Below are 20899 nucleotides of genomic sequence, written 5' to 3' on the forward strand. Positions count from 1 at the left end.
ACTATAAAATTTTGATTAATTTTATAACCGTGGTTCCCACGCGTTATAAACTAGTATATATATATATATATATATATATATATATATATATATATATATATATATATATATAGAGAGAGAGAGAGAGAGAGAGAGAGAGATAAGATCGGGTGATGAATCGTTTTAAAGTAAGGATTCGTAAATACACCTTTAAAAAATTGAAAAAAAAATCTAAAAAAATACAAATCATAAAATCGAGCATAGTAATATATCCGGGAGAAAAAATGATCCATGCATCAATTTTAATGATACAAAAATTTTTTTTTTTTTCTCTCAGATATAGTACTATGTTCGATTTTTTAATTTGTATTTTTTTTAAGATTTTTTTTATAATTTTTTTAAGATGTCCTCACTTTAAAACGAATCCATTAAATGTTTTCTCTTAGATATAGTACTATGTTTGATTTCTCTCAGAAAATTACATTAAATTTGAAATTATAATTACATTTAAATAAAAAAAACTATTGAGTTGTAGTGAGAGTTTCGAACTCTTGATTTGTGCACAATAATTTAATATAAATATTAACATTTATATGTTATAAAAATAATATTATAAGTATTTATCATTGAAATAATAAATTTTATTATAAGTTGTAATTAATATTATAATAATTTGAAGTATACGATAAGAAATATATTTAAAATTGTGTTTGAATCAAATTGAATTATGTTCTTGATTTAAAATTATTTTAAAATATACTTATGTTTAACTAATTTATAAATAATTTATTTGAATATTTTTTATTTCTTATATTATTATTATTATTATTATTATTATTATTATTATTACTATTATTATTATTATTATTATTATTATTATTATTATTGTTTCAAATAATAATAATTTATTAATATAATATAGTCTATTTTTTAGTTTTACGTTATTTTAAACAGTTATTATTTTTTACTAATTAAAAACTACTTATTTGAAAATTTTCATTATTATATTTAAAAAAACTATCAAACTTTTTTATTGTGCTTTCATTTTTTTCCTTAAAGTTATGAAATATTGGAAGAGAATAAACCATCCAAATAAAATGGTAATTTGAATATCAAAACTATAGTAATTGTTATGTACTTCGATCAATCTTAAAAACAATATGTTAAGAGTGAGTTAGGAGAAGAGGAGTGTTACACTTGAGGTATACTTTGATCACTTATATTTTCTTATGAAAATATTAATATTTTATTTATTTTACTTTTCATTTACGATAAAGAATTAATAGAAAAAAAAATTGACAAATGTAATAAGATAATTTAATTTTATTAGTATAATAACATTTAAAATTGGGTACATCCATATAACTTTTGGTAGAACATAAAGAATTCATTTTTATAGGTTGTAGGCCCTGCAAGACGGTCCAATCATGTCGAAGGCTCGAGAGTGGTCCAGATAGGTTGTAGGCCCTGCGAGGCGGTCTAGTCAGGTTGAAGGCTCATTATGCATGTTGTTCTGTATTTGTTATATGATATGGTTATATTTGTATGGCGTTGGTATTTTGGGGGAACTCGCTTAGCTTTGTGCTCACAGTTTCAGTTTATTGTTTAAGGTACTTCAGATGACTCGACAAGGTGAAGGCGTAACCGTACACATCCTCGTGTTTTGGACTTATGGTTTCTGGTATATTCTGATATTAAACTATTTTGAAAACAATTTGTAATAAGTAATGGTTTCTGGATGTTTGAAAAAGATTTAAATTGGCTTGATTTTATGGGTGTTACATATGATTCGAAGAAGAGAACTCTAAAATTTATTCTTCTACTACTCTTCTATTCTCTTCTCTCTCTCTCTCTCTCTCTCTCTCTCTCTCTTCTCTCTCTCTCTTTCTCTCTATCTCTCTCTCTTTCTCTCTTTTTTTTCTCTCTCTCTCTCTCTCTCTCTAAGTTCCTTGGTTGCTAGGGTTTAGGCGTGAACCATTAGAGGCATAACACTTGTGGTGCTTGCTTCCAAGAGTTTTTCAAGAAGATTTTTTGATTAGTTATTTACTACAATAACTAAAAGGTATATAAACCCTAACTTGTTTGTGATTTTAGAAACTAGCATAGGGTTCATAGGTTTTTTGTTGTTCAATAGAATGTTACTTCAATAATGTTATGACATAGATCTTTAGGTTGCATGTACCCTTAAGTGTTAAGTATTTATCGCGCGTTATTGCATGTAAAATCCATCAAATGTTGTATATGACTATATTATATAGAGCTTAACATCATGAAACAAATTTTGGATAAAAGTAGCAAAAAAGACAAAAGATAGATGAATGTATGCAAATATATTGAATTGGAATTTGGAAATAGTTAGTTGCAAAGAATTTTTTTTGGATGTAAGTTAGATTAGTTTCCTTTTCATTTACCTTAAATCCAACAAACAAACAATTCACTGCATGGTCATATATTTGAAAGATATATCTTACAATACACATGTTTCTAAATGAAATGGAAAGCCTAAATTTCAAAAAAAATCAACAATAATTCTATTTAGATTTGACATCATTTCCAACACAGATGATTCATACTTCCATAGAGTATTTAACTGAAATGGTAACTCGATAGAATCTGATGATTGTTGTAAGGAAGAAACTTCAAAAGACTTGCAAAGCAGTTGAGTTGAAGGAGGATACAATCGATTAGATCTTGCTCCTAAAGTTAAAGAAAATATTAATTTTAGCTTTAAGATTATAATGCTTACCGAGTAAATAAACCATGAATATTAAGATCATTCTCTCGTACCTTTGCAACCGTGCTATACCACCCTACACGACGTTCCTTAGTTGCATACAAACTCTAATGTTAACATCGATTTTAGAATAAAAAACTATTTTTTCAAAATATAATAAAATGTAATTATGTATGTATCAGAGTTGAGAATTACCATTGATTCTCTTGAACATGGAGAACATAGCCTCATGATGGTTGTGATCAAAAAACCATATTCTGGGATCCTTCTCATCCTCCTCAAAAGCACTATAACAGAGAAATTATTCATTTAGAAAAACAAAACCCCGGAGTTTTTATACATATAGAAAATTGTTTAGGTTTCAACAGGTTGAACTGTTTTCACAAAGGGACCAAAAGAGAATATTTTCTAACTTAATCACAAACTTTCAAGATCTAAACTTTATGCACTAAAGTGACCGAAAGCTCATAACACCCAGGACTAGCTAGATCTAACAAATGCATCATCAAGATTAAAACTTTATACCTCTAGAAGAAAGATCAATGTGAACAAAGTCTGGATCTACAAGATCCAATGCTACCAACACTTCTCCAATGATCTCCTTCTTCTCCCAGATGCACCAAGAACACTCCAAATCACTTAAAAACACCTTCTTTTTGCTCAAAGGCTCAAACTAGGGTTTGTGTTTCAAGGGAGAGTGTTGTAGAGGTGGAGGCTGAGAATGGAATGGTTTTGGGGAAGTTAAGGAGCTTAAATAAGGCTCAAACCACGAATGTAGGGTTTAGGCATTGATCGCATACGCCCATGGTACGCCTAGCGTACTCAGGGATACCCTAGTACGCCCAACGCACGTGGCTTAACCCAAAACTATCATAACTTCAAACGGCCATAACTTCTTCGTTTCAACTCCGATTTCGATGATCTTTATATCCATAGAAGGATATTGAGGAGCTCTACAACCCTATCTAATTACTTTTAACTTAAAACACATTAAACTAAAATCCTTACTTCATAAAAAAGTCTGAAACACCACTTTTCCCATTATATCCTTGGGATACAAAGCACAAACCAAACTCTTGGATCACGTAATCTATATTACCTACATCCAAATGGGTCTAAACCTCTCCTTGCTCAAGGCTCGAAGCCTTATGATAACTGATCTTCGGGTCACAACCTGAAATATGGAACAAATCGAAACAAGGTGTTACAAAAGATCATTGATAACATGCAAAGTAGGAATGTACGAACCTACATATTTTTTTTTCAACATCAATTGTAACAAAATTAATAACTAAAAATAAAGAATTAGTATTTGGCAAAAAGTTGTTTACCACATATATAAGAGCCACAAAATGAAAACGGTCCAAACCATTTGTCTTGATGTTAGTCAAACTTGTGGAGTTGGTTCTTTGAAGGTTATGCAAGTAAACATGAAGACTGACAAAGCTTTATTTGTGACCATGATCCGAGGGACTCATGTATAACAAAATTCCAAAATGTACAAAAAGAAATACATAATATATGTATGGGATGCAAGCTGTCAGTTTGGAGTTGATTACGTGAGCCTGAAATATACGTTTTTAGATTCTGAAACAACTTTACATCACAGTTCACTCAACTCTAGAACAAACATAACTTCTTCAGGATGAGGTGTTACAAAAAATTTGGTTAGTTTTCAAAAACTTAAAAAATAGTTATCTTTGTTAATAATACCAATCTATATAGGTAAATTTAATTAACATAATTGTTCATTAATATTTTCAAAGTAAATTATTAAAATCATCCATGTGATTTGGTTAAAATTGCATGTTTGGTCCATAATGTTTTTTTCCACTCAGACCATCCCTCTAGTTTGTTTTTGTTTCTGTTATGGTCATTGACTGACATGAAAAGACAATTTTACCCTTGATATTTTTTCCCACATTTTAAATAACTAGTAAATACCGTCAGCACTGTCATCGAACCAGCATCACTACCATCGACCACTACTAACATAGAAAAGAGACGGTTGGAAAGAGAGATAATAGAGAGAAACGGCAGGAAAGAGAGATGATTTCAGAAAGCATTGTAGTGATGGCAGTGATTTCCTTGATTCGAAGATCGAGCAGAGTGCAGCTCGACGATGTCACTCATCATGTTCCTTCTTATACATAAACATCAGATTACATATCCAACACCAAATATATATTAACATTGTTTTCAGATGGCAGATTGCAGACCGTGGAGAAATTGAAATCAATTTTTGGATCCGAAAACTTAAATCTGAAAAAAAAAACCCAATTTCCACTTGGACCGTCCCTCTAGTTTGTTTTTTGTTTCTGTTATGGTCCTTGGTTGACATGAAAAGACAATTTTACCTTTGTTATGTTTTTTCCCACATTTTAAATAACTAGTAAATACCGTTGGCACTGTCATCGAACCAGTGTCACTACTGTTGACCACCACTAACATAGAAAAGAGACGGTTGGAAAGAGAGATAACAGAGAGCAATGGCAGGAAAGAGAGATGATTTTAGAAAGCATTGTAGTGGTGGCGGTGATTTCCTTGATTCAAAGATCGAGCAAAGTGCAGATCGACGATGTTACTCATCATGTTCCTTCTTATACATAAACATCAGAGTACAGATCCAACACCGAATATATATTGACATCATTTTCAGATGTAAGATTGCAGAACGTGGAGAAATTGAAATCAATTTTTGGATCCGAAAACTTAAATCTGAAAAACAAATACCCAATTTCTTTTTCTTATTTCGACCCATGTTCTTCAAGTGCAAAACCGAACAAGATCAAGAGATATAGAGTGAGAGATATCGAATAGAGAGGGAACATGGGTTGCAATGTCGTAGGTCTCGTGTAGGATGCAATAGATCTTTTTTTTTTGGTTTATTCAAGAAGTGGGTTGAAGATGCAAACTGCAGTTAATTAGGTCTTCCAAAAAGGAATTGGGATCGTTTAGTCTCAAAATGGTGTTTGAATCTTCAACATGGTGAGGGTTGAAGATGTAAAATACAGCCGATTAAAGCAGATTGGTACCCTTCTCGTGACCCACCATGTGAGAAATTGATATTGTTTTAAGATGAAGGAATCAAAGAGAGTGCGAGAAGGGAATTAGAGGTAGATAGCAGGGGGCGGCGGCGACATAGCGATAGTGCAAAATAAAGGTGGTCATCGGAGGTGAGGATTTGGAGTCACTGGAAACTGAGATGGGGTACGACCCATTTTCTAATTTATAGATAAGGGGATAAGGCTAGTGAGGTGGAGGTAGGCCACACTTTTTTCTTTTTTAATTTATAAATAATAATAAAAAGAATAAAATACTTGAAAAATAAATTCATAAGGGTATTATAGTCTTCATGTCTGATAGAGATTAATAATGCAATAAGATCAAATTATAAAGACGATGCAAATGCAAATATATATATATATATATATATATATATATATATATATATATATATATAAAAGGGTATTATAGTCTTATGTCTGATAGAGACTAACAATACAATAAGATCAAATTATAAAGATGATGCAAATGCAATATATATATATATATATATATATATATATATATATATATATATATATATATATATATATATATATATATATATATATATATAGGGTTAGGTTCATGTGAGACTGTATAATTTTGTGAGACCGTGAGACGCAATCCTAGCCATTCATTTGATATATAAAACAAAAAACATTTTTAAAATGCAAAATAATTGAAAATTTTCGATTTTTTTTTAAATATTATTTTCGGAATTTAAATTTTCCAAAAAAACCAAACAATAAAAATAAAAAATAACTTTTTTTACATATTCTAGTAGAATAATACAATATTCTACATATCTGAGAATTTTAGTATAATATTCTAACATTCTAAAAATCACATTAGAATATTTACAGTGTAATATTCTATTAGAATATTTCACGTATTTTTCAAAAAAAAAATGGTAATTTTTTTTATTTTTATTTTATTTTTTTAGGTAATTAAAGTTCCAAAAATAATAATTAAAAAAGTATTTTTGGATTTTTTTTTCTTTTATTTTGCATTTTAAAATTATTTTTAGATTTTTGGTCTCACAGTCTCACAAAATTAGCATGATCTCAAATGAACCTGAACCTCTCTCTCTCTCTCTCTCTATATATATATATATATATATATATATATATATATATATATATATATATATATATATATACACACACACACACACACAATTAGGTTATTCTATTTAAACTAATTATTGTGTTATTGTATGCATAGGTGTGGGCCAATCATTTTACTTATTTTAAGAAAATGATTAATACATATTATTAAATTAAAGATTATTGAAAAATACCATTTAATTTCATTCTAAGGGTATTTGAGACAATTGAGATAAATTTAAAAAAGAAAAATTCTATATTTTTTGGGATAATTAACTCTCTTGATTTTAAAATTCTAATTTTTTTAATTACTTTAATTTTAATTATAATGTAATTTTTATAATTAAACTCGAGTTTATTATGTTAGAATGTCATTCTGTTAAAATCATATTCTCTAGGAATTTCAGGATATATATTTCTATTAGAATGATATTCTATTAGAATGTCAACACCGATTAATAACAAATTTTTGGATACAACTTCAAAATTTTCATTACATTCTTAAACATGTAAAAACTTTATATAATAGTCTATGACAATGAAATACTCACTAATAACAAACAAAACCATGTATATTATTTGACCTGAATATTCTAGCAGAATATATTATTACATATACTCATATCATTCTATTATAGATTATTCTGTCAGAAGAATAACTCTTTCCTTTGTGAAGACCAGTGACAATTGTTCAAGCATCATCTAATCTTCAAGCCCTTGATCATCAATGAAATTAGACATTTTATGAAATTAACTGCCATGAATCAAATCATGTAATAATAATATGTGGACTTGTGAATTGCACCAAAACCAATAACCATGAATTGTAAAACATGCATAAATTAGTGAGAAAATATCTATACTCCATTCCAACAAAATTAGAATTCATGATTCCATTCCAACATAATTGAAATTTGTGATTCCATTCCAATACAATTGGAATCTCACCAATATCATCCATTGAATCACCTACATAAACAAATTGATTTTTATCATATAAGAAGAAAATTTGATATGGAAATAGTGACAAACTAACTTCACTTTCAAAATAGTTAAAATAGTGGTCAGATTTATAAAGTCTTTTAAAGATATAAAATGATGCCAAGAAGTAAAATGCATTTATAGTGTTACTTGCAAAGGGGAACTTTACAGGTTGAATCAGGTAGTTCGCAGATGGAAGAATGGAATTTGAAGATGTAACGCCCGTAGATCCAGGCTAGTTAATTTAGAGATAATAAGGGTTGAAAACGAATTTTTGACAAAATATTATTTAGAATAAATAATATTAACCAAGTTGTAGAATACGTCTCAATGGTTCCGTACATATTAAGAACGTTGAAATCCGAGTTATAACGAAGAAGTTATGGTTCGTCGAAGTTTTACGGCAAAACCGGCACGACACCGGGAGATGTAAATAGTGAATTTACGATGTAGGACCTTTTAGCCTTATAAATCTAAACAAAAAGTTGTAGTATACATTAAACCGAGAACATACAAAAAAAGAATGCCCAAATCTGACTTCGTATGAGGAAGTTATGAATTTTCTAGGATTTGGTTTAGCAGTGCACAGCTTGAAACTCGAATTTTAGATCGAGCGGTTTTTGGCCTACACGACATGAATGAGAATTGAAGATATCATGAATAGGAACTCAGCAGTAAAAATACAGACGAAAACAGAGTCCGTATGTAGAAGTTATGAATTTTACTCGGACATTTAACAATATAATCTCCTCGTACTGTTAAATTTAAGATCAGTCGAGAATTAGCCAAAGGAGTCAAAATGAAAGTTGTAGATCTTATTTTTACCTACGCGTGGATATAAAGAACGTCAAAAACGGAGGTCGTATGTAAAAGTTACGGATTTTAGAAGTCGGAAGTGTGCTGTGCGAAAATTGGTGATGTGGCACAATATTGGCCATTGCTTTCTCCCTAAGTCTTGCCACTAAATGGTGACATGTGGCACCAAGTTCAAATATTTTCACCCTATAAATAGAACCTTTCTCACCGTCATTTTCTTCACACATTTCCCATTCTTTCTTCTCTTTATTGTCTCTCTAGAACCTCTCACTAGCCCCGAAACCCCCCAAAAAACCTATGGAACCTCCCTAGCACGAGGCGGAAGCCCCAGAGTGCTCGAAGGATCCGAGAAGAAGAGCTTTTAGGCTTGGGAACGCTGCTCCAAGCAAAGTCCGGTTTTCTATAAAATCCGTTATAAGTGAGCTACGCCTACGCTATTTTTAATATAGTTTTTATTTAATTATAGTAACGTTATTATGAACTTATAATAAGTACTTGGGCTATTATTATGGGTTATATAAGTATTGCTTAACGCTTATATAATAGTAATAATAGCTAGACTATTAATTAGTCTCGGCGAATAATATACTAAACTCTAGTGGTAATAATACTAGGTTTCGTCGAAAGAAATTATTTTTAAGAAGCGAAGCGCTGTCTGAGTTCGGAATCACCACCTTTGCAAGTGAGTGCATGGTCTGTTTCATCTTACACATAGATATGAAGTATTTAATATAAATTACGTGCTATGTGTGCATATTGTCTGAATACTTGTTGTCTATTCTGGGTGAAATATTTTATACACGTTTTAAATGATTTAAATTGTATATGTATTTTATATCTACAAAACGTGTTGGGTAAAACATGAGTACATGTAATAATTGTTGTGTGACCAAATAAAATAATGAGAGGCCTCGATATAGATGTTATTGATGATCCAGTCATCTAGCGGAGTATAAATGACGACCATAGACTGTTCTAGACAGTCCAGTGGAACGCTAGCAGACTCGCAACCTGTAGGTGTTTATTTGAACTGTGTGCTTACCAACAGTACTCCATCCCCCACATGGTTGCCTTATTTGACATGAATTGCTGAGGAACACCCAAAGCATGTGTTGTCACCCCGATGAAAGTCCCTTAGACTAGGTCCATTATGTCAGATGTTTCAGGGACGTAAAGTGAGGATAATGGGAACAAGTAATAAGGTTTGTTTGGTTTAATAAAGTTAATAAACTTATTTATTGTGGGTTGAAAACCCTATGTACTCACCAGGTTTCCCAACCTGACCCACTCAGTTTATTTATATTACAGGTGTTGATATGAAGCCACATTACACTGAGAGATTAAGGAGATATAAATCACTAGTGATAATGAATGTAAGTTCTGTTTATGCTTATGTTTCTGTATTGATGATGACATCCCAAATGTTTTAAAATGAATAAAAATACATTTCTTCGGAAATGCTTTGATAACGTATTTATCATGTTTTACTGGGAACAAATTCCACAACATTTTTATTAAAAAAAGGTACTGTGATTTTTATGAAGCATAAACAAAATTGGTCTTTTCTGGCCGTGAAAATGTGGATGTCACAGAAGAGTTGCCACAGCCTTTTGCACTTAACACACCCTCCATTCATTATTTTCTTACAATGTGCCACGTGTTGAAGCGAGAGTTGCAGGCCTTAACATGTTGAGAATTTGCTACACGGATACATGTTCTTGGTGGGTTGTTTGTTGCATGGTCCTACACTTATGCAACCTTCTGTGCAAATTTGTTCTAAATAATCCATGGCTTCACTCAAATGAAGATACAAGTTCTGTTCTTTCCTACGCTTCTTGCTTCTCTTCCTCAGCCGCACATTAATTTAATCAGAATCAATAATCAGATAGAAAGCAATTTATTAAACTGATTAATGTTTGATTTATTGAACATAAACATATAAACTTTTTTTTATTTGTTATTAAGAGCACTTAAAGAAAAAATTGTTTTTAACAGAATACTCACCGATTCAGATTCATCGATGACCTGGAGGATTTCGAGCTCGAGGAAAGGATCATTGGTTTGAAGAAACTTCCAACCTTCAGTTTTCTCAACAGCTTTGAAGCCGTTAGACACGGGGTTTACACATTTGAGGTGAAGATCAGGTGCGTCACAAAGTCTCGCAAGTTGAAGAACATTAACTACGTTCTTAATTGTTAATTAACCGTTCAATCAAGGCTTTGCTACCACGTGATTTCAGTTGTGGGACCAGGTAGACATGAGAAAGCGCCAATAGATGAATCCCGAATTTCTCCATGTCGTCTTCTGTGCACCTGAAAACGATGGCATTTTAAAGATAAAGCATTTCCACCGCTAGGGTTTACCAGGATTGCTCGACAACAATACTCCTCAGTCCTCAAGAAATCACCTCGCACCTGTTTGAATGAATCCATCAGATCAAAATTGGCCAATAGATTGGAAGCCAAATGAAACTTGATCCAGTAAAAGAAGAAATTGAAATCTGTGAATCTAAACTGTAAATATTTCAATTTTTAACATTCACAATATGAAAAATCTCGAACAGTTCATATTCACATTGTGAATCTGAATTACTATTATGCACACTGTGAATCTGAGAAGGTTTACAAAAAAAAAAAAAAAAAAAAAATCTCGATCAGTGTAGATTCACATTGTGAATCTAAATTGTAAATATTTCAAATTTTAACATTTATAATGTGAAACAGCTCCGATGAGTTCAGATTCACATTGTGAATCTGATTTATTATTATACACATCGTGAATCTGAGGAGGTTCACAATGTGAATCTGAACAGGTTTACAATATGAATCGGAACAAGTTCACAATGTGAATCTGAACTGAAATATCGTTTTTTTAACATGAATATGAATCTATGTTTAAAAAGTACAAAAAATATGAATTTTGATATATTTATTAATTTTTTTCTATAAAAAATAGATCTTAACTTTTTTCATTAAAGAAAATGAAGTGAGTTTTTTTCGAAAAAAAGTACGTTTTTTATACATCATTATGGATCTCTATGGAAAGAGGACGAAAAATCGTGAACAACGGTATATTCGTTTTTGTTTTTGATAAAAAACATGGCCTAAAAAAATTTTAAACGAAAAAAAATAGTGAGTTTTTTTTGTAAAGGGTGGATTTTTTTGATATAATCCGGTGTGTGTGCGTCTAATGTAAAAGTGTACATCAATTTCGTTGGCCGTTGATTGTTATGATTTCTGATATTCACGATTGGTTCCTTGGTTAATTATGGTTCTCTATTGAACCTCACCGTATATATATATATATATATATATATATATATATATATATATATATATATATATATATATATATATATATATATATATAGAGTTAGGTTAATGTGAGATGACATAATTTTGTGAGACCGTGAGACGTATTTTTTATTTATTTTTTATTTTTTTAAATTTTTTTTAGTTAATTCAAGTTCCGAAAATAATATTTAAAAAAAGAATTTTTGGATTTTTCCATTTATTTTGCATTTTAAACTTATTTTTTATGTCAGTGTAATATTGTATTAGAATATTTCACGTATTTTTCAAAAAAAAAAATGGAATTTATTTTTATTTTTATTTATTTTTATTTTTTTAGTTAATTCAAGTTCTGAAAATAATATTTAAAAAAAGAATTTTAAGATTTTTCCATTTATTCTGCATTTTAAAATTATTTTTTAGAATATGTCAGTGTAATATTGTATTAGAATATTCCACTTATTTAAAAAAAAACGAAATTTATTTTTATTTTTATTTATATTTTTTTTGGTTAATTCAAGTTCCAAAAATAATATTTAAAAAAAGAAATTTTGGATTTTTCCATTTATTTTGCATTTTAAAATTAATTTATTTTACATCTATTTCGTTGGCCGTTGATTGTTATGATTTCTGATATTAACGATTGGTTCCTTAGTTAATTATGGTTCTCTATTTAACCTCACCGTGTGTGTATATATATATATATATATATATATATATATATATATATATATATATATATATATATATATATATATATATATATATATATATATATATATATATATATATATATATAAACTAAACCACAGGACTCTTTTAACGATTTATATTTATTAAGGCCTTTGTAGCTGAGATGGGCTTTTGGACCATGTAGGCCCGGATCGTCCAGGGATAGGGTCTTGTGATGACCAAGGATAGCGTCTCCTCTGTTCCCTTCCCGGTATCTGCTTTTTTCTAAATCGCGCCATCGGCGACGGAGGTTCGTTGGGAATTCCGTTACACATGTCTGGTACTTCATCCATCCAACATTTGCTTTTATATTTCTATATGTTGTTATTTCATCAACATTCTTGATCGAATCTAATGTATTTTCACTATGCGTTTTTCTATCTGTGTGTGTTTGATCCCCATGTCATGTTTGATGTAGATTTGCTTATTTCACTATCTGTTGCTTCCTGCAACTGTTTGTTTGCGTTAAATTTAGTAAATCATTAATCCGTATTTCTTTAGTCTAACATGTTAGAGAAAAACATAGGATGTGGAAGTAATGAAAAATTTGTACACTAAGCCATTAATAGACATGAAAGAAACTAGGATGACGGCGGTAAGTAGCTCACTATTAACATAATTTTACAACCCACCCACTATTATCGACCCGCCATATTAATATTATACAGGCACAATCCACCAAATAAACCCTAATTAAGCAAACATTAAAAACTGTAAAATAAAAATTACCCCAACATCGTCTCTTAGTTCCAATTTGGTAGTATGTTTCAGCTTGATAAACTCTTCAATTCCATGGCATCTTCTTGATCCCAAGTATGAAGCTTGGTCACTCAAATAGCTTTACAAGCACAAGTCGTAGTTTCAACAAATGGAAGCTTATCTATCTACTAGATAAGTGTTAAATGCGTGTAATAGCAACTTACTTTAATCTTTCTCACCATTTTTAACAATGTACTTTTTTTTTTTTTTTTTTGTTTTGTACAAAATTGAATGTTTATAGCAATGGTAAAATGTAGGTTGCTATAAGCAGTAAAAAGGTGAAAGTAAATCAGAAATGTGGTAGGAGGTGTTAGAGTGTATGGAAAAGGGCATGAGGCAGAGACAGCAAAGAAATAGTGATGGATTGCGCACTATATGGACACCTGAAATGGACAGATATTTCATCGACCTGATGCTAGAAGAAGCTGGAAAAGGGAACAGGATTGATGATCATTTATTTAGTAAACGAGCATGGAACCACATGACGCTCTTGTTTAATACAAAATTCAGGTTTGAATATGAAAAAGATGTTTTGAAAAACCGACACAAAACATTAAGAAACGTGTACAAGGTAATAAACAAGCTCCTTGCCCTAGATGGGTTTACCTGGGACCATACTCGACAAATGGTGACCGCCAATGATGAAGTCTGGGACGATTATATCAAGGTATTTTAATTTAAAAAAAAAAAAAAAAAAAAGTTTCGGTATATATTATAACATTATATGCATGCGTCAGGTACACCCAGGTGCTCGGTCATACAGAATAAAAAGCATTCCGTATTACTATGATTTATGTGAGATATATAAAAAAAATGTATCCGGTATTGTTGATACTTGTTGTGGTATTATTGTTGTTGATGGGTTTATGATGGATGAAGAGGTTGAGAAGGGAGGGAGAGGGAGTCGGACATATTGGGAGCCAGGGATGGATGGATACTTGATTGAGCTGATGGTGGCCCAGCTTCAGAAAGGAAACCAGATAGACGGCTTGTTCCGCAAGCAAGCATGGATGGAGATGATCAACTCCTTTAACCACAGGTTTGGTTTCAAGTATGATCTTCATACTCTCAAGAACCGATACAAGACCTTTAAAAGACAATATAACACCATAAACAAGCTTCTCGGATCACAAGGCTTTTTCTGGGATGATTTACGCCAAATGGTGATTGCTGATGATCACACCTGGCAGGGTTACATCCAGGTCTGCATGCATCATCCATCTTATTCAACTTTTCCATCTCAAAAATATAAATATATATATATTTTTTTTAATAACAATGCATATGCATCATGCAGACAAATCCAGATGCACGCCAATACATGACACGACCAGTGCCTTATTACAAGGATTTGTGTATTGTATTTGTATGCAAAGAGACTCTTACTACTGTTTCAGCAGCAGATGATCAGCAGGAGTCTCCCCATAACTCCTCTGTTGCTGTAGAACATGTGATTGAAGCTATTCAGGGCTTACCTGACATGGATGATGACCTCATCTTGGATGCTTGTGATTTTCTCGAAGATGATAAAAAAGCCAAAACATTTTTAACCTTGGATCTTAGACTAAGAAGGAAGTGGCTAATTAGGAAACTTCGCCCCCAACCTTCAACTACTACTTAAATAATTTTGTATTTTGTTGTGAAATTACAAAAACATAGGACAAGATACGCCCTTTTCCTTAATCGATCATAAAAGAGATTTGCAAATCCGTTGATAGGAAGAGCAATGTGTAGCCACTGTGGTACTGCGACCAATGAGAAATATAGGCATCTAAACCTACTTTTCTGTCGACCAATGACAGCATTTTTGTATACATCTTGATTGCATGATTAAAGATAAAAAATTATTTGCAGCTTCCTATATGATTGTTTGTATCTTCTGAGTTTTGTTTAACTTTAAGTACGTAACTGAATAGTCTTTTGTCATACCGGACAAAAGCTCAATTAAATTTAGAATAATGCCACAAATATGTCTACTGAGGATACTCCACCCCTTTTAATGACACCTATTAATAGATTAGTATGGCCATATGGTATACTCCCTACGAACCACAAACCACCATTTGTGGTGGTGTTGTCCTACCCACAATGAAGAAGAGAAACAGAGAGAAGAGGGTTGCAAGAGAAAAGAAGAAAGGTGATTGATTGTCCTCTGCTGTAGTATGGTGGTGGCCACAATTCACAACGCCCCACTCCTAACTTCTCAGTGTCATTTTATACGAGGCAATCCCCATTTATCAAACAATTCTTATCACTTTCTTTGGCATAAACTTTATGAAATATGTGTTTAAAAAGTGTATAACCACTGTAATAAACTAGGTGGTTATGAAGAAAATGATGTATAACCCTATGCTTATCGAGTCATAAATAAAAATATAAAACTTTTTAGCAAAATGATCGTAAAGTAAAGTTGTAGTTAACTTTATGAGTGTGTGAATATAAAATTCATCGAAATTTGAATCCGTCTGAGGAAGTTACGGGTCTTTCAAGTGCAGGATCATATTGAGGGTAAAGTACACTTCTTAAATAAGAAAATTGGGGAAAACACAACCGTGTAACAATTCCACACTTGTGCTTTTGTGTCGAACTCCTTAAAACCCAAGTTAATGAAATAGGTTTCTATTGGTGGAACTTTTGGGAAAAACACAAGTTGTGTATTGAAACACGATTGTGTAAACTAATCGATAGAAAAATAGGGTATATCATGTACTAAGTCGGTCGCTTACCCGTCATTTCACCCACACACCACTTGAGAGATAATTTCTTTAGTAGTTGGATTCAGAGGTAATTTCTTCTTTCTTGTAAGCTTTAAGTTGCTTTAATGGTAAAGTTGGAAAGAGATGATGGAACCCTTGTTCTTATATCACTTTTATAGAAGAAAATCTTGATAATAGTTATGCAGTGGGTATAGTAATTATGTTTTCAAGTATAAAATGTCAAGATTAGGGATGGACATATGACCCGTTGAACCGGAGAAAAACCGAGACTGGACTGCATATTCATATTAGTGGGTTGGTTTTCGGGTTTTGTTTTTACCAATAATTAAGTTTCGGGTTTGGACCAGACCGTTCACGGAATACGAGATTTAACCCGGACCGGACTGAAAAACATTTTCACCATAATTCCTTTTATGATATCTTCATAAGTTTAAAATATATAGATAATGATATTGAATTACTAATTAATGTGATATTGCAAGATTTCTAAAATATAAAATCTTAGATTATTAGAAATAATTTAGTCAGCCAAAGATTCCTAATGTATTAGACCGGTGCATAATTACATAAATAGGATATGTAAGTTATGTCTCTAATTAAAAGAATTTGACAGGAAGCATATATATGTGTTTATTGTAATGTTTATTTACTTATGTGTGATACAAGATTATATTACATTTAAAGTAATTATGTTTTATAAAAATCTACAAACATTTATAAGCACTAATGTTTTGAAAACCGGACAGGTCGTCTTACTGGTTTGATGGTTCAGGTGGTCCAACCGGTCGGACAGGTCTCAAAAACCGGAAAAACCGAATGATGTCATAATTATATTTAATTATATAAAAAATACAAAAAATGAAAAAAATAAATATTTTTTAAAATTTCCGGTTTTGACGGTTCAACCGGACCGGTTTTTACCGGTTAACATGAATACCGGTTTTTTGGCATTTAAGAACCGGATCCGGGACCGGTTCCCGATTGAACCGGTCGAACCGGCCGATCCGGTCCGGTTTTCAAAACATGGATAAGTACATACTTTAATATGCTAAACCAATAACTTAATTATATTCAGACAACCAAAATATATCCATAAAACCAAAAGTAATAGACTAACGAGTATTCCTCTAACTCTATCTCTCTCTCTCTCTCTCTCTCTATATATATATATATATATATATATATATATATATATATATATATATATATATATATATATATGAGACAGTTCACTTGAGATTAAAAAAAAATAAAAATCTTGAGATTGAATCTCAGTCATATATTTCTCATTTGCCGCTCTAATGCTCCAGCGTACCAACAGCAACGGGGTATGCGTAATCATAAATGATTATATATATATATATATATATATATATATATATATATATATATGTCTGTTCACAGATTGAGTAATCATAAATGATTATGATAGTTGGTGACAAAATGGGTGATGATGACAAAGGTGACAGTGATATAAGTAGCGGATGTGATAGTGGTGGGGTCGGTTGGTGTCAGGGGTGGTGGTAGTGGCGGTTATGGTGGTGGGGATGGTGGCGGAGGAGAAAGGAATGGACGACCCTATATAATCATTTATGATTATGCTAGGGTTGCTGCGCCAGTATGCCGAAGGGTTAGAGCGACATATGTGAAATACGTGGCTGATGTTGAATCTCAAAATCTCTATTTTATTTTTTAATCTCAACGGAACCTATATATACACACACACACACACACACACACACATAACCGTTTACACGCGCCAAGCGGCGGGTGCAAATAAATTCTTTCAAAAAATTAGTTTCTAGAAACAATTTGTTTTTTTGAGCAAATGAGAGTGAGATGCAGTGATGAATAAAGTTTTTGTTTGTTGATTGTGATAGATGAGAGAAAGTGTGAGTAGCCAATGAGTGAGGGAGGGACGAAAAAAGGGTGATGGTGAATCAAGGGAGAAGATTGTGCAATCAACTGGTCATTATATAAGTAGATGTGTATCTGTATATAATGGATTTTTGAATTCAAAGTCAGATGTATCAGTAATCCTTAATTTATGATATGAATCGACCATTATATGTGAATTAGTCTAATATATATATATATATATATATATATATATATATATATATATATATATATATATATATATATTAAATCTTCTTTATTTCTTAATGTAATGGTATATGTGTATTTTAAAATTATACTTTGTGTTGGATAATATGCAGACTTATCTAATGTTATCTATTAATAATCTTATTTATTAATAATCTTATCGTTTCAATTAAAATTCAAACGGACAATTCTATGATATCTCTCACTTTCTTAATTGTGGGTAAAATGTCCAATAGATTTTGTCATATACTCACATTGTTGACTTGTACCCAATGCTTTATAACTTGTACAACTTAAAATTAATTATGATTTATCCTAAAAGTGATAAATCTTATATCTACTTTAATTGAAGTAATACTCATCAACTTAATAGTTTAATTGAGCTTTAGAACTCGAGCGATTTAATTTCAATGCAAATTGTATTGTTTAGCTTAGACTAAATTTTATCATTCATTGATCAAATTAATAATTTTTTTTATAAATAAAAGTATATTTGGAAACTTTTGGAAACATCATTAAAAGCACCAATGTTTATACTCCAATTGTATCTCAAATTCACACAAGTGAATGTTTTAACATATTTAAATACAAATTGAATACACCAATCAGAACAAAACACAAAATTTCATGTAGATTATAAATGTTAAAAATAGAGTTAAAATCAAATACATATTTTTAAGAAAAAAGTTTTGGTTGTTTCTTAAATAACAAAAATACTCTAACTATAGACAATAGTATATTTTAAGTTATTTGTAGATACCGTTGAACAACTGTCATTTTGACAACGATATATTTCATTGTCTTTAGAAAAATTGAAATTGGATCTCTGAAAATAAGTCAAATAACAATGAAAAAAGATGAAGTGGTTTTCATCTTGAAGTTAATAATCTTGAATTTAAGTAAAATCACCTTCATCACTTTATATATATATATATATATATATATATATATATATATATATATATATATATATATATATATAAAATACATACAATAAATTCTAATAAACATAATTGTAGAATTACCTCCATCTTGAATTTAGCAACCAATTTTCTTACATAATACAAATTATTTGGACTACAAACACCAAAACAAAGTATTAAATATGTGTCTACTTTCCACCAACTACAATTTCAATTTCAACTTCTTTTCCTATTTTCCTAATCATCTCCTCTCTTATGTAAAGGGATATGGGAAATGTTTCTGATCACAATTGGATTTCAAATCCGATTGGAAATGAACAGTCACACATTCCAACCCTACAAAACATCAACATCATGTTTAAACTCTAAATTAAAATCTAAATGAATGGATAAAGCATGTTTAATGACTTGAATTCAAGTTTTAGGTTACAAATGCATAGTAAAGTATTAGAAAGATGTAGACTAAACAATATCAGGTGAAAACTATAAACCATCTTCAAAAAGCATGTTAAAGTGTAAGAGCATCTGAACAATTGTTTTTGACTTTTTTCTATAAATTCTTATTTACTTGATTAGAGGCTAACCTACACTGAAGAAACCTATTGAATGTTGTTAGTGAGAAAGAAAAGGATTGGATTTCTAGATTAAGACTATACCAAATAAATAATTCTTATTAAATCATTGCACTTTGAAAGTACAATGCTATAATTAGATGATTGTTTGCAAAGTATACCAAATTATAGCATTGTACTTTCAAAATTATAATGCTTGAAAAAGAAAAATAAAAACACACCTTTATGTACACATATAAAATTATATCAACAACAGACCATAAATCCCATAATTTAAATTTTTTTATGTATGCCATTTTTACCCTTTGAGGGTTAAGAAGATTTGAATATAAAGATGTGATTTTGTTGAGCATCAATACCATTTTTACCAGATTTGGCAAAAAATAGTAAGTGTGAAAAAAACAATCTCATTGATCTTCCTTCTCTTATATACAGATTTTATTTTTGTAAATTAAAGAAAGCAAACCTGTTACAATATTGATTACATTTTCTTGCTTCGTTTCCCTAGACATTGTAAATGCTACAAGACTCAAGATACTTGAAGGTTGTTCTAAAATAAAAGCACACGGATCCAATGATTAGTTAAGTTTATAGCATATTTTGGAAGTATTAACTGGAACAAATAAAAGCATTGTGGTATTGTGAAAACAAATTAACAAATCCCAAGCATCTTAATTGAAGAAACAAAGCTTTAATGGTGGTTGAGTGGTGTTGATTTTAGTTCATCAACAAAAAGAAACCTTGAATTGTCGATTATATGGAAGTCATATATATATATATATATATATATATATATATATATATATATATATATATATATATATATATATATATATATATATATATGAAAGTTTCTTAAATTGTGTACATTTATTTATCTGAATAAATACTAACCAACTGGAATCCCTAATAAACCTCGATTTGCTGCATTCATGTACTGCAATGTAACATTCAAAAAGATTAGTTAATTGTATAGGATGGATTTGCACTTAGAAAACCAATTCACACAACCCAATCCTTAAATAAAAAATAAAATTTATCCAAACCACTAAAACCCGTATTAAAATTACAAAAAAAGTAGTCTAATTTACCGTATTTACCCCATATAATGGGTTGCTCATCATAAGAGTCTAGTA

At 30.5% G+C, this 20899-nt stretch overlaps 1 protein-coding gene and 1 pseudogene across 3 annotated transcripts; one reads left to right on the forward strand and one right to left on the reverse strand.

Annotated features, from left to right (window-relative positions):
* Positions 1-7936: 7936 nt before the first annotated feature.
* Positions 7937-10981, reverse strand: LOC145018300 (BTB/POZ and TAZ domain-containing protein 1-like; annotated as a pseudogene).
* Positions 10982-12819: 1838 nt separating this feature from the next.
* LOC145017979 (Myb/SANT-like DNA-binding domain protein) lies at positions 12820-15306 on the forward strand. 3 transcript variants are annotated; one of them, XM_078975920.1, is made up of 5 exons: positions 12820-12966; positions 13448-13594; positions 13703-14112; positions 14183-14647; positions 14743-15306. In XM_078975920.1, the coding sequence occupies exons 3-5, from the start codon at positions 13765-13767 to the stop codon at positions 15064-15066; spliced, it is 1137 nt and encodes a 378-aa protein (XP_078832046.1). In that variant the 5' UTR covers positions 12820-12966; positions 13448-13594; positions 13703-13764; the 3' UTR covers positions 15067-15306. The 3 variants fall into 3 exon arrangements, with proteins under 3 accessions (XP_078832046.1, XP_078832045.1, XP_078832044.1); XM_078975919.1 differs by having other exon boundaries at positions 13458-13594; XM_078975918.1 differs by lacking the exon at positions 13448-13594.
* Positions 15307-20899: the final 5593 nt, after the last annotated feature.

Source organism: Lactuca saligna, chromosome 9 (genome assembly GCF_052625555.1).
Source record: "Lactuca saligna cultivar CGN05327 chromosome 9, ASM5262555v1, whole genome shotgun sequence".
Lineage (NCBI taxonomy): Eukaryota > Viridiplantae > Streptophyta > Magnoliopsida > Asterales > Asteraceae > Lactuca > Lactuca saligna.

Excerpts from the sequence above, each read along its gene's own strand:
- LOC145017979 (XM_078975920.1), top strand. The coding sequence starts at position 13,765 with ATGGAAAAGGGCATGAGGCAGAGACAGCAAAGAAATAGTGATGGATTG. Across the intron at positions 14,113-14,182 it reads TCTGGGACGATTATATCAAG|GTACACCCAGGTGCTCGGTC; the intron begins GTATTTTAATTT and ends TGCATGCGTCAG. Across the intron at positions 14,648-14,742 it reads CCTGGCAGGGTTACATCCAG|ACAAATCCAGATGCACGCCA; the intron begins GTCTGCATGCAT and ends TGCATCATGCAG.